The sequence below is a fragment of the Microcebus murinus genome, chromosome 10 (assembly GCF_040939455.1).
Source record: "Microcebus murinus isolate Inina chromosome 10, M.murinus_Inina_mat1.0, whole genome shotgun sequence".
Lineage (NCBI taxonomy): Eukaryota > Metazoa > Chordata > Mammalia > Primates > Cheirogaleidae > Microcebus > Microcebus murinus.
The window spans coordinates 54,551,699-54,566,081 of NC_134113.1; the positions used below are offsets into that span (position 1 = coordinate 54,551,699).

General features: G+C 52.9%; 1 protein-coding gene across 3 annotated transcripts in view; it reads right to left on the reverse strand.

Moving 5' to 3' along the window:
• Nucleotides 1–8,809: 8,809 nt before the first annotated feature.
• Nucleotides 8,810–14,383, reverse strand: part of NCKAP5L (NCK associated protein 5 like) — a 35,578-nt gene continuing 30,004 nt past the window's right edge. For all 3 annotated transcript variants that reach the window (XM_012761757.3, XM_012761821.3, XM_012761763.2), the window contains 6 exons: nucleotides 11,724–14,341; nucleotides 10,765–10,927; nucleotides 10,398–10,479; nucleotides 9,793–10,101; nucleotides 9,572–9,714; nucleotides 8,810–9,184 (listed from right to left, as the gene is read on the reverse strand). In XM_012761757.3, the coding sequence (XP_012617211.1) occupies nucleotides 8,972–9,184; nucleotides 9,572–9,714; nucleotides 9,793–10,101; nucleotides 10,398–10,479; nucleotides 10,765–10,927; nucleotides 11,724–14,341 (3,528 nt within the window). In that variant the 3' untranslated portion in view covers nucleotides 8,810–8,971. The remainder of the gene's footprint in view (nucleotides 9,185–9,571; nucleotides 9,715–9,792; nucleotides 10,102–10,397; nucleotides 10,480–10,764; nucleotides 10,928–11,723; nucleotides 14,342–14,383) is intronic.

Below are 14,383 nucleotides of genomic sequence, written 5' to 3' on the forward strand. Positions count from 1 at the left end.
TCTCAGGTGTACCACCCATGATGCCTCGTTCTTCCACTCTTCTCCCAACCCCTGGGCTACTTCCTCTCCCTTCTTGAGGCTATAGTTCCTACCTCACTTTCCTTCTCCCTGGTAGATTATTATCCACATAGATAAAGCCTCCCAACACCCTGGCCTCATCTCCAATGGCCTCTCATGGTCACATCCTGTTTCTTGCCGTTCCTAATAACTGCGACTCTGTGTTGGTTTCCTAGGGCTGCCATAACCAAGTCCCACAGACTGGTGGCTTAAACAACAGACATTTGTTGTCTCACAGTTCCGGAGACTGAAAGTCAGATCAAAGTGAGTCAGTGCCCGTTCCTACGGAGGGCTGTGAGGGACAACCTAGAATCTGTTCCTTGCCTCTCACCTCGCTTCTGGTGGAATTTTGCTGCAATATTTGACATTCCTTGGCTTGTGGATAAAGCACCCCAATCTCTGCCTTCATCTTCACCTGGTGTTCTCCCTGTGTGTGTGTCTGTGCCTGATTTCCTCCTTTTTATAAGGCTACCAGTCAAATAGGATTGGGGTCCACCCAAATGACCTCGTTTTAACCTGGTTACCTATGTAAAGACCCTATTTCCAGATAAGGTCACGTTCTGAGATATTGGGGGTTAGGACTTCAACATCTTTTGGGGAGACACAATTCAACCCATAACTGCCCCCCATACTCTCAGTGACACACATCCTATCCTCTGCCCACCACCTCATTTCTTCCCGACATCTTTCCAACTCATTCCAACTAATACTCTATCTCCAAAATTCCTTTGTTCCTACCAGGACCTATGATCCACTGGTCCTACCTCCTTCATGCCTCCCTTCTTTACTGTTCTCTCTTCCCTCTTTATCCAGTTTAAAGACCATAGTCAACGAATAGAATCACTCCCTTGAATGCACTTACCAACTCCCTTGCCTCTCCCTCTCCTTTGTTGCACTCGGTTGGTAAGTTGGCAGCTCTGGCTAATCCAACTCACTGCTATTCTGTGCCTAGCGTGGCTGGAGCAGAAAACCAACACATTCATGGTAGTAAGCCTCACTTTAAACTCCTAATCACCACAAGCAGACCCTTCATGTTACCTGATAAACCTACATTTCCTACTCTAGTCACTCTTTTGAGCTCCGAGATGACTACTCACACTTTCTCCTCTCCTCCCAAACCTTCAGCACCTCCTTTTCCCATGCTTCCTTTTAGCTGATGATCTTGACTATTTCCTTGAGAAAATAAGATTAATCAGAAGAGTACTTCTACAAGGAGACACCAGCACACACACCCAGCAGCCTGCTCTGTGCCTTCCTCCTTCCTGTACCTATGGATGCTATTTAAGGCCATTTGTGCACTAGAGCCTAACAATTCCCTCTTCTCTCTCCTGCATTAAATTTTCTCTATTTTATCATTCTCATGAGAACATGCTTTAATTTATTTCATGTTTATGAAACTCTCTCCTGGAGCCTGGGAGCAGCCACATTCCAGTAGCAATGAGGATAGCTAGCTTCCAGATCTTTGCATCTAAATATTCTCCACTAAAATAAACCAAGGCTCTTTGGAAAAATGCTTGATTACTGGGCTGGGATGGGGGGAAATCCAAGATGAATCTTGAGTATGTTATGCCAGAAAGTAAGTACTTCCTCAAAGAATGATGGCAGTCAGGCACTGTGGCTCACGCCTGTAATCCCAGCAATTTGGGAGGCTGAAGTGAGGCCTAGAGCTGGAGACCAGCCTGGGTAATATAGCAAGACCCTGTCTCTTTTAAAAAATATAAAAGGAATGATGGCAATTTGTCAAAAAGACACAGAAGCCACTTTGAGGGGGCTCCCACTGGCCAAAACAGGGACAATTTTAGCATCAAAGTAAATAATGGTAGAAATGGATTACAAACCAATTAATAAAATAGGAAACCATGATTCCATACTGATATAAGTATGTGAATAGAAAGTTTGATAAAAATTAAATATTTGCATAGTTTTACAGTACCTCCTTCCTTTATAATTAATGTTCTTATTAATTATAAAGGGAAAATAGTAAATGTATAAATGGAGAAATATAGCAGACACCAACTTAATCAAATAATGAAAGTGAGCATCCTTAATAATGACACAAATCAAAATCATAGCCTTCAAAAATGTCAAGGTCATGAAAGTCAAGGAAAGACTGAGAAATTGTTCTAGGTTGAAGGAGACTAAAGAAACATGACAACTAAACACAATGTGTGGTTTTGAACTGGCTATAAAGGACATAATTTGGACAATTGGTAAAAGTTGAATGTGGTCTGAGGAGATCAGTCTTGTATCAATATTAATTCCTGATTTTGACGGTGGTATTGGGGATAGATAGGAAAATGCTTTTGTTTGTAGGAAATAAACACTGACAAATTTGGGGGCAAGGATCCATCAAGTTGTCAACTTACTCTCAAACAGTTTAGGAAAAAAAAACATTCTTTGTACTGAACTTGAATTATTTGTGTATGAGGTAGTTTCAAAAATAAAACTTAAAAATGTCAGGCCAGGCTCGGTGGCTCATGCCTGTAATCCTACCACTCTGGGAACCCAAGGTGGGAGGATCACTTGAGGCCAGGAAGTTGAGGTTGCAGAGAGCTATGATTGTGCCACTGCACTCTAGCCAAGGCAACAGAGCAGAGACTCTGTCTCAAAAAAAAAAAAAAAAAGTGAAAACCTCATTTCCTGACCCCATCTCCCTCTCCTGCTCTCTTCTCCCCTACTTCTTAAGAGTTGTGCATAGTCCAACCCTTCCTTTCCCATTTGCTCTTGGCTCACTCCAAACAGCTTTCACTTCTATCATGGCTCCCAGTCAAGGTCACCTCCATACTGCTAAATCCAAAAGGCAATTTTCCATCCTCATTTTGCCAGACACATCAGCAAAATTGACAGCTGATTAATCTTTCTTAAAACATTTTCTTCACTTATATGCCAAGACCCCACATTCTTCCAGGACCACCCTTTCAGTCTCTTGCTGTTTCCTCCTCATTTCCTCTGACCTCTAAAGAATGGCGTATCCCAGGGGTCAGGGCTCAGACCTTTCCTCTTCTCACTCCTTTGGTGATCTCATCCAGCCCTCTGGCTTTAAATAACACACACATGCTGATTACTTACTCGTTTATATTTCCAGCCCAGGCCTCTTTTCTGAACTCTGGACTTCTGTAACCAACTGCTTACTACACATTTTCCCTTGGATGTTGTCCAATAGGCATCTCAAATTTAACACGACCAACGTGTAACTCCTCACCTTCCCTCTCCCATGTCTGCTCTACCCAGTTTTTCCCGTATCAGTTATGGGGAAGACTTCTACTTGCTCCAGAACCCTGGGAGCTATTCTTGACTCTCCTACTTTCTTCATATCAATTACTTAGCAAATCCTATAGTTTCCACTGCCTCCACCTGGTCCAGGTCACCAGCATCTCTCACTGGGGTTCCCGCAGAGGCCTCCTTCCTGGCCTCCTGCTTCTATACTTGTTCTCTACAGTCCATCCTCATCACTGTCCAGTGGTTTCCCATTTCACCCTGAGTGAAAGCCTAAGTCCTTATATTGGGTTGTAAGACCCTATATGATCTTTACCAAACTGGCTAAGAATAAGAAGTTTGATAATACTCAATGGTATGGAAGATATGGGAGACAGTTCCACTCATATATTATTGGTGGGAGTGTAATTTATTAATGTCTGTAAAAAATTTAAGTTAGGTATAATCTATGACCCAGCAATTCCATTTATAGGAATTTATCTTGTGGAAATAAACAGGTGACCCAAGATATATGTTCACTGCAGTGCTGTCTGTCATAGCAAACAAATAAATATGGTGTGTCACACAATGGTTTACCATGTACAACAGGGGAGATTCATGTTCTTTGGAAAGATCACCAAGATTATATTATTGAGTGCTAAAGTGAAGGAGCAGATCAGTAATTATAGGATAATCCCACTGTCTAATAAAAGGTAAAATATAAAACATGTTTGTGTGTGTGGCACTTACAGAATATCTGAAAGGATTACCAATAAACTCAGGTTGTCTGTGGAGTGAAGCTGCAAGGTCAGATAGAAGAATATTCTTCCTTTACCTTGTGTAACATTTAACCTCAATTACTTTTTTAAAAACCATGAACATATGCTTTTATAATTTGTATGTCTTCAATAATTTTAAAAAGTTGTGGGTGTTTTTTTCTTTTTTTTTTTTGATACAGAGTCTTGCTCTATTGCCCTGGCTAGAGCGCAGTGGTGTCATCATAGCTCACAGCAACCTCAAACTCCTGGGCTCAAGCAATCCTCTTGCCTCAGCTTCCAGAGTAGCTAGGACTATACGTGTGCACCACCATGCCTGGCTAATTTTTCTATTTTTATTAGAGACAGGGTCTCACTGTTGCTCAGACTGGTCTCGAACTCCTGACCTCAAGTAATCCTACTGCCTTGGCCTCCCAGAGTGCTAGGATTACAGGCATGAGCCCCCACGCCCACTCAATAATTTAAAAAAGTTTTTAAAAAATTCTTCCCCATCCTAAGATCATAGAAATGCTCATCTATATTTACTTAAAATTCACGTAGCTTTAAATAAATTATTTACATGCTTGAATTAACTCACATAAGTATTACAGAATGAGGGTATATATCTAGAGTTTCTTGCAGAGCATAATTACTTCTTTTTTGAAGAGTCTTGCTCTACTGCCCAGGCTGGAGTGCAATGGCACAATCAAAACTCACTGTAGCCTCCAACTCCTGGGCACAAGCAATCCTCCAACCTCAGCCTCCTGAGTAGCTGGGACTACAGGTCCACACCTGGCTAATTTTTATTTTTAAATTTTTTTTGTAGAGATAGGATCTTGCTATGTTGCCCAGGCTGGTCTCAAATTCCTCGCCTCAAGTGATACTCCTGCCTTGGCCTCCCAAAGTGTTCAGATCATTGGTGTGAGCCACCATGCCCAGTCCAAACTTTCTGATCAGGAAAACAAAACATATTATTTGTAGAAAATCTAGAAAAAGGTAAAGAAGGAAATAAAAAACACTAGCAACCCAGAGAAAACCTTAGTTAACATTTTTAGGACATTTTCTAAAAAAAGGCAGAGTATCCACTAAAGTGGAACCTGAATCCTTGTCATAGTCTTTTGCTAATGCCTTGATGCCATTTGGGAAGATGAGGTGAGGTGGTCTGGCAGTTTTGGCTTCTTCTGTTTGGGAAACCCAGAGGAAAGGGTCTTGCACAATGGGAAGGCAAACATTCGCTCATCGTCCTTGGAGAAAACAGTGAGGTCCCTTACTTAACTCTGTAAGCAGATATTACAAACTGACATAGGAAATGTTTTGCCCTAGTAAAGATCAAGTGGTCTGTTAGCCAAATGCCTCCTTTAAGTGCAAGAAGAAATCAGTTTCTTAGGAGTGTGTTTAAATTCACCTGCATGTCCCCCTCCACAGAATTATTTCAGATGGAATACTGGGTCTGCGTAGAGGGCACACAGAGGTAGCTGGGCTGTGGGGTGGCCAATCTGGGCCCAGCAACCCTTAGCAGCATCCTGGGGGAATTAGGAAGAAGAGCTTCCCACCTCGGAACAGTTGGTAGGGATGGGCTGCCTCCAGGCACCAGGTGTGACTAATGCTACCTGCCTTGCCCTGGTGTCCGACAATGGGACATTTCCTAAGGGCCACCTTGCATTTGCAAACACCAGAGAACAGAGACTGGCAGCAGACTGATCAGCCCCTGGTGATAAGAATGTGGATAGGCCCTTTGGTCTCAGCTAGAGGAAGGGAAGTCCAGAATCAAACTTACCATGCAAAACTTTCCCGTAAAGAAAATAGGAGAGATACCCTGCAGGCAAACAATTCCGTTCTAACTAGAAAATGAGGTAATCCATCAAGTTCAAGCAGAGAAGAGGCCTCGAAAAACCAAGAAATAAAAAGTTGGAAGGAGGTAGGCTCAAACTCAAATTCCTGGGCTCAAGGGATCCTCCCATCTCAGCCTGGTGGCACCACCATGCCTGCTTCAGTCTGGTTTTGAGCCCACCTGGCAAGAGGCAGAGATTTGCAGTTTCATATTCCCTTTAAACCCATAAAAGCAGAAGGGATAGTGGAACAGGAGCCTGGAAGTAGAAGATGGAGGTAAGAATATGAGATCCTAACTTTTAAACAAAACCAAAACATCTGACTTGACCCTCTCTAAGTCTTGTTAATTTCCTCAATGATGACATTAACCAAGGGAAACAGGAGGGAGAGAGGCAAGGTGGGGGAGGTTAGAAGAGCGGAATGCTAAGGAGAGTATCTGGCCAACATGACCAACTGGTCTGGCCTAACTTAAGTCCTTTTTTTTTTTTTTCCTGAGACAGGGTCTCATCTGTTGCCCAGGCTAGAGTGTCCTGGCATCACCATAGCTCACTGCAACTTCAAACTCCTGGGCTCAAGCGACCCTCTTCCCTTAGCCTCCAGAGTAGCTGGGACTGAGCACCACCATGTTCCCCTAATTTTTGTAGAGACAGGGTCTTGCTCTTGCTCAGGCTAGTCTCAAATTCTTGGCCTTAAGCAATCCTCCCACTTTGGCCTCCCAAATTGCTAGGATTACAGGTGTGCGCCACTGAGCCCAGCCCTAATCTTTATATGGGAAGAAAGCCAAAGTACAGAGATGGAATGAAACTTTCCTGACAAAACCAGACTGAAGCCAGGCATGGTGGTACACACCTGTATTCCCAGCTGAGGGAGCCTGAGGTGGAAGGATCACTTGAGCCCAGGAATTCGAGTTTAGCCTGAGCAACTAGTGAGATCTCTGTCTGAACACAAAACAAATTCCAGATTCGGTGGCTAAGACAAGTCTTGACTTTCAATCTAGTGTTCTCAAGCCCTGCCCATTAGGAATGATCCACAGGCCAAAAAGAAAGAAAGAGATGAAAGTGCAAGTAGAAGAAAACAAAGCTACTCAAAAAGGAACCACTCCTATCAGGCTCCATCACTTCTCCACCTTGAGCAATCGTCGATTTTTCTGAGCCTCAGAGATGCTGCTGCTTCCTAGGCAGGGTTATGGCAGGGGTTAGCGGTCTTGAGGCTGGTTAATACGATGACAAGTGTTGATTTTTTACTTATTCATTTTTTGAGGCAAGGTCTCATAGTGTTGCCCAGGCTGGAGTGCAGTGTTGTCATCATAGCTCACTTCAGCCTACAACTCCTGGCTTCAAGCTATCCTCCTGCCTTAGCCTCCCAAGGTGCTAGGATTACAGGCGTGAGCCCCCTCACCCAGCTGGTAGATGTTTATTTTAATGAGGAAGTTATTTCGCTGCTCTCAGTGCACTGGGGGCTGGAGAGACACTGCTAGAAGCCAGTATAAAGGGAGGTACTGACACCCTCCCCAGGTCCAACTCTCTTTGGTCTGGTCAGAGGAAAAACTGGTGTCCAGTGGAATAAATGAGTTTTGAGTGGACCCAGCAATAATTACTACCCAGGCATCCCTGACCCCTGGTTCAGCTAGTCTGTGGTGCCAACACAGAGGGGGACATGTTGTCCACATGTCTATTACAGAGCCTCTACCTCTCATTCATGAACTGTTCAGAGTCCCTGCCACAAGTCCAGGGGTTCCAAGCATGCGTGCTGCCTTAGGTAGCCTTCCGAGCTATATGTTGTGGGGAGGTGGCAAGCGTAGGCTGTGTCAGGTGGTGCTCTGGACAAGTCATGCTACACTTTGCAGCCTGGGCAAGAAGGAGGCCTCCCTAGGCCTGACCTGACTGGCCAATGTGAGATGGGCTGGAGGGCTGTGACCACCCCATGGCTTTCTTGTGCCATGGCAGAGAATCTGAAATAAGCCCTGGAGGCCTGGACCCTACCTTACAGCCTCATTTCTGCCCTGCCCTTCCTACACTGGGAGTTTCAGAGCCACAAGAACTTCTAGTTGAAATGTGAGGCAGAAATAGGGGCGAGAGGACTTGGGGGAAGCCTAGTGTTTGAAGAGAGGTTAGAAGGTGGCAACAGGGTGAGACCCAGTTGTGCCTTGCTTCGCTATGTGGCAACAGGAGGCCACAGTTAACTCCATCCAGCCCCAGTCCCTGAAGCTCGGAGTTTGCATGTCCCACCACTGGCCTGTGTGGGGCTTGAGTGCATGTCCACAGTAGCTGCCCTTTGCCCTGCCCAAGCCCAAATGCCACTCCAGAACTATGCAGGCCCCACTTCCCCAGCTCTGTCACCTTCTAGGGTGACTCTAGCCAGTTCCTCTGACAAGGGAGCCTGGGGTTCTTCAACCTGGCACCCATGTGATTTCTGCCCACCTGTCCACCCTTGAGTTCTCCCACACAACAGGCGGAGTCAGGGGCAGGGAGGGGCCTCCACATTTTATTAGGGGTACGGCAGAAGCAGAGGCAAGAAGCAGAGCAGCCGCGTTTTAAACGACAGATAAATTAACCGCAGTGTGGAGATTGGGGGTGGGGACTGGGCCAGGTGCTTTAATATAAAAAAAAACACAACAAAAAGGACAGACAAACAGACCCCAAAGAAATGGGGCAGGGGAGGGCAGCACCATCCAAACAGCAGGGAGGACCAGGGCAGAGAGAGAAGGCAACTTGTCCCTCGCACCCCAAACTCCACCAACACAGGGCCTCCAGGATGGCCCCCTGCGTGGGGCTTTGGGGCAGAGATGGCACAGCTGGCGGGCGGGAAGCCCAGCACCACGAGATGGCTCAGCCTGAAGTGGGAGCTGGCGGGCTGGGACACAGCAGCCTCAAGCCCCCATCAGAGAAAGAGCCTTAGTCTGGGTGAGAGAAGGGACCAAGGGTGGGGTCTCTCCCTGAGCTGAGCACGCCATCTCATCCACAGCAGCGGTGGGCAGTGGGGTGTGCCAGGGACCCCCTTTGCCTTCTTATCCACCTGCCTCCTTGGTCCCTTCAGGGAGGGGCCCCACTGGCTCCGAGGGGGTGGGGCATGAGGAGAGCCGGTCCAGTCTGTGGTCCTCAACTCCAGAGGGGGCTGTGGTATGGCGCAGCCCCTCAGCCCTGACTCCCACAGGAGGACAGCGAATCATACAGTGAGTCGCTGAGCGACTCTGAGGTCTCCAGCCCTGGAGGGCCCCCGCTGGCCACTCTGCCTTCTTCACCCATGTCCGACGTGCTGGGGGTGCGGCTACCTCCAAAAGCCGGGCCCTGGGGCGTAGGGGATGGGCGGCTGGGCTCCTGGCTCTGCTTCCGGTCCACGGGCAGGGCCTGGGGAAGGAGGGGCAGCTTGGGAGGAAGCTCCTCTCCACCTCTTAGCCCCGCTGAGGCACCCTGGGCCTGGGGGGCACTGCCCACTGACGGCGGGTGCTACGGGAGGCCTCCAGGGTAGGGCACACCTCAGAGGAAGTAGGCTGGAACAACTAAGCACAGTCCTACCATGGTCCTGGGGAGGGACAGGAACCCCTTCCCTAGGAGAGGTAGGTGTGTGAGCAGGGTGGGTGGGGGGGCTGCCTGAGGGGCGCCCAGGGGGGAGATCCCTCAGTCCCCGACTGCACAGCACTGGGCCAATGCTGTGCTCCGCTGGAGAAACTGGTCTCCCCGGACCACTCCCTCCTGTCCCCCACCCTGTTCCCTTTCCCCTTGTGCAATTCTCACCATGGGGGTCCTGGGCAGCCCCTCCAGTTGTCGGGGTGGGCATAGGAAAGGGTCCGAGGAGCTGCCAGCTGCCCTCGTGTTGGGGAAGGTCCAGTTCTTGGCCAGCTGGACAGGAGGGGTAGGGCCTGGATCTTCACAGGGATCTGTCCAGGGAACAGGGGAAGGTGGATGGAGCTGTCTAGGTCCCAGGGACGGTCCCACCCTCCCACCTGGACACTCACCATCAGGACAGGTCTGATGGCCCCGATGGCCCGGCGAGGCGGTGAGCAGCGCAGGGAAGGCCGGCATGCTGGGGTGCCGCCCGCTCACCAGCAGCTCCTCTATGCCCGGCACCTCCCGCTCCAGCGTGTGCGCGCGGCGGGGGACTTTGGTAAGGGGTGGGGGCCGAGCCGGGGGCACCCCAGGTGGGGGCTCTAGCCGTGGTGGCTTGGTTTTGGGAAGATTCTTGCTGGGGGTCCCACTGCTGCCATGGTCTGGGGGTGGGAAGGTCCCAATGCCACTGTCCAAGGTTCGAGTCAAGGAGCCGCAGGCTGGGGAGGGGAAGGCAAGTCAAGGGTGAGGCTGGGCTCAGCCCCTCCGCCCTCCTCCTGCAGCTGCCCACCCGACCAGGCTGTACCCGACTCAGGGCGCTCCTGGGCCAACAGGCCCATTCCACTAATCAGCCTAGGGGGGCGGAGCAAGCACCAAGGGATTTGTTTCTGTGCAGCTGCAGTGCCCTTGGCACCAAGATGGCACCCAGAACCTGGAACCTGCTGTAGTGACAGGAGGAGTGGAGTGGGCAGGGGGTGAGGGGCAGGCCCCATCCTCGGCTGCTGGCCCTGCTGACCTGTGAAGTGGGAGGTGGGCACTGGCTCGGCCAGGCTGTCCTCTGAGGGCATCTCTTCCCGCCTCCCCGGCTCGATGCTCGGCTGTGGGGAGTACAGGAGACCTCAGAGTCCAATCCCATCCTACCCCAACCCCTCCCCTTCCTCCGCGGAGTAGGAATATGGGTATGGGAATGTGGGGGTAGGAGCACTGGAGCCCCTGCAGTATGGGTCTGACAGTCCGCGCAGACTCCCCTCCCTAGTCCCCCCTTGGAGACCATGAATGCATCCAGCAGCTTCCAGGCCCCAGGGAAGGGGACCCCCTGGAGGATAAGAGACCTGGCAGGGCCAGAGAGCCAGACACCTCTACCCAATCCTGCAAGAACTTACCTTTCCAGGAGCTTTTCCACAGCCCTGAAGAGGGCCCACCAGGCCATTTCTGGGCCCACAGGCTGGCCAAGGGCTCTTGGGGTCAGAGGACACTGACTGGAAATCCCCATACTCAGGCTTGGGCTCCCGCCAGCTCTTGGGCGGCAGCTCCTTGCCATCCACCCTAGAGGCAATGGTGCAGATGAAGGTGAGGCAGGCCCGGGCCCGCCCGCACATCCCAGCCTTGTACCCTCCAATGGTGCTGGGCCTAGGGACACACTCACTGCCACCCTCCCCTGGGGAAGGGGATGTATTACTGCTGGTCATTACCACCAACATCACTGGTGTTTACAGGAACATCAGCAGACACGGTCATGCCCTGGTCCACATGCAACACACCCTGCTGCCCCAGCCGCACTGCTGCTGCGCATGCTCACTGTCCAAACCACACACCCGACCTGAGGCCTGATTCCTGTGGACTTCCTCTGCCTTATCTGGCCAGATAGAGCAACCCAAAGGATGGGTTCCCTTACTAAATGACAGCTCCCGTTGTGCAGGTGCCAAAGGGCAAGATGGGAAGGGGGCCCTCCTTGTCCCTTTCCTGAGAAGACCTTCATCACCTGATAGCTAGTATCTAGATTCACGTAACTATGGCTACCTCATATGACATGGAGATGACCCAGGAAGTTGTGGACTATTAACTCTTCTCAAATGAGACTGGGTCTCAGCAAGCCCGATGTCAGAGAGTAGTGAGGGGAGGAGCTGGGATGTAAATCCCTGACTTCTGATTCAAGCCCCGGCACCCTCCTCCAGGCCAGGTTACTAACCCTGAGCCACTTCAGTGGCATCCTTCCCCTTCTGACCTCTGAGAAGCCCAAGCTCCCAGGACAGGCAGGCTCAGCTGCAGACCCCGGTGTGCCCACAGAGGGAAAGGTGCCCCCACCCCAGCAAGTGCCTGCTGACTGGTCCCAGGCCCTCACCTATTGAGCAGCTGTTGCATGAAGGTGTCGGCACCCTGGTACACGCCGGCTAGCTGGCCCTGCACCTGCCCCAGCCCCGTGCTGGGCCCTGAGGCTGGGACCCCAGGCCGTGGCCGGGCCCTGCTGCTCAGGTAGGCCTTCTCCTCCTCCAGTGCCCGGCGCAGGTCCTCCGCCTTGGCCATCAGCTTGGAGATGTTCAGGCTCTCAGCCTCTAGCTTCCGGGCTTCCACCTTGACCTCCCTGCGGAGCGGGGAGCCCCCGCCAGCCCCTTCCTTGCTCTTGGTGGCCTCTGTGCGGCGGTTCAGTGCTGGCAGCTTGCTCTTCTTAAGGCCAAACCAGCTGGCGATGCTGCTGGTGTTGCGGTGCTTGGTCTCAGTGCCTGGGGCCCGTTCCTGGCCCTGAAGCCGCAGCACATTCTCCTCAATGCCCTTCATCACCTTCTCCTCGATGGCCGAGTGTGGGGCCAGCCCCTCGGGGCCGTGGCTTGGGTCTGCGGGGCCAGGTACTGGGGGTGTGGGCTGGGCAGTGGTGCCGCCACAGTCTGCCCATGGTGGGCCCCTCCCCTTGTCAGGCTTAGAGGGCTCCTTGGTGACTGGGGGGGCCCCAGGTCGGGGCACCACCTTGGTGGGTGACTTGGAAGGTAGCTTTGTAGGGCTGCTGTGAGGGCTCTTATTGTGCTTGCCCAGGCTGGGGGCTGAGGTTGGCACTTTGGCAGGGGTACGGGGTGCCTGAGGGCACAAGGCCCCTGCCAGCCGGCTCTTGGCCAGCTCTACTTTGGTGAGGCAGCTCCTTGGTGAGACAGGCTCCAGGTCCACCCGGGCCCCCATGGAGTGGGAAGAGTAGATTCGACCCCCAGGATCCCCGCTGAGTCCAGGTTCCTGCTGCTTCAGGCTGTTTGTGCCTAAGGCCACTGCCCCCCGTAGGGCCCCCTTAGTTTCTGGCTGCTCAGGGGGCCTGGGGGGCACCATGTCTCCAGCATTCTCCCCTGACCTCCCAGGTGCCCGGGCCTTCTCAGAGCCAGGCTTAGCTGGCACTCCGTTCTTCTCTGGGCCCAGGGGCCCCTCGGGACCTGTCTTCAGCTTCCCCAGGGCTACCAGTCTGTCCCGCAGAGGCGTGTTGCCAGGATCCCCAGGCCGTCGCCCTGACCCCTGGCTGGGCTTCTTGGATGAGTTGCCTGGGGTCCTGCGGCCAGGATGGGGAGACTCCGAGCCTGCCTTGTCCAAACTCTTCTCCTGGGGGTAGGAGTAGGACTCTGGGAGGCAGGGGCTGGGGGGGACTCCAGGGCTTCTGAGGGCCTCGGGGGCCTGTGGTACCTCCAGAGTCAGCTGTGGGTAGGTGGGCACCTGCAGTGGGGATGGAGGTGGCTCTGGGGAAGGGCCCCGAAAGGTGCTCCGGGAAAGGTCCAGGATGTTCTCATAGCAGGGAGATACCACCGGGCCTGGGGATAGCGTGGTAGACAAGGCTGGCGGGGGAGGTTTGAGCTGTGCAGAGTCCGGGGTTGCGGCGCAGGGTGACGGGCTGGGAGGCAGGCCCTGTGCGGCCTCTGGGGACAGCTCTCCTCCACCCAGACCCCTGCGGGCCAGGAGTGGGGAGGGGCTACCGTCTGAGCCACTGTTCCGACAGGGGATTCGGGAGTTCCGGGGCAGCTGGGGACTGAGCTGGGGGCCTCCTGGGCTGGGGACCTTCTCTGAGGCCGGAGGCAGCTTTAGGAACTTGAGACCTCTGGCTGGAGAGGGCAGAAGAGGTCCCTGGGCTTCCCCAGGAGAAGGGGGGCCAATTTGGAGCTTGCTTTTCACCTGAGATGAGGAGTGGGGGTGGCCAGGCCGCGGGCCCAGTGGGGCATCCCCTGTACCCATGAACATGCTGAGGAACGGGAGGGGCCCCTGGCCCTCTGAGGTAGCACCAAAGCCCGGCCTCTGGGCCTCTGGGGTACCCCCACCCCAAGCTGACTTGGGGAGGCCTTTGGACTTGGACAGCTGTGGGGGCCCCTGGTCTGGGGAGGATGGCTGCCTGGGACCCGGGTGGTCCCCGTTGAGTGGGCCTGCAGCCCCGGCCAGGAAGGCCTGTAGGTAAGACTCTGTGTCCTCAAGGAGCTGGCCCAGGTTCAACTGCTTGCGGGCCAGGGCACCAAGCAGGGTGTCAGGGCTGGGTGCCTCATTGGGGTCACCTGCCTCATCAGAAGAGGAGGAGGAGCTGCTGCCTGGGACACACTGTGGGCCAGAGCTGGTACCCTGGGCCTGGGGGGGTGCCCTGTTAGGGCCCCAAGGCTGCCCAGTACCCTCTTCCCCACCTGGGCCCCCCAGGAGGCGCTCCCAGTGCAGCAGGCCGCCCAGGCTACCAGGGCCCAGCAGCAAGTAGGGGGCCCAGGGTGAGGGCTCAGGCTGGGGTGGGCCACACAGCTCGCCGTTGATGGGCTCTGGGGAGCCAGGACCTTGGCCTGGAGGCCGCCAGGGGGTGGCAGGTGAGCACAGAAGCAAGGGGTCAGTCTCTTCCAGGGCTCTCAGCACCTCCAGAATCTGGGCTTTCTTCCGAAGGAACGGGGACAGGGCATCCAGCGCTGAGGGTGGGGCGGCTGGGGGACCTGGGCCTCCTGGCCTCAGCTGCTGCTCCCAACACACCTTGGGGGAGAGATGGCATGAGAAGGAGACCATGTGCAGCTG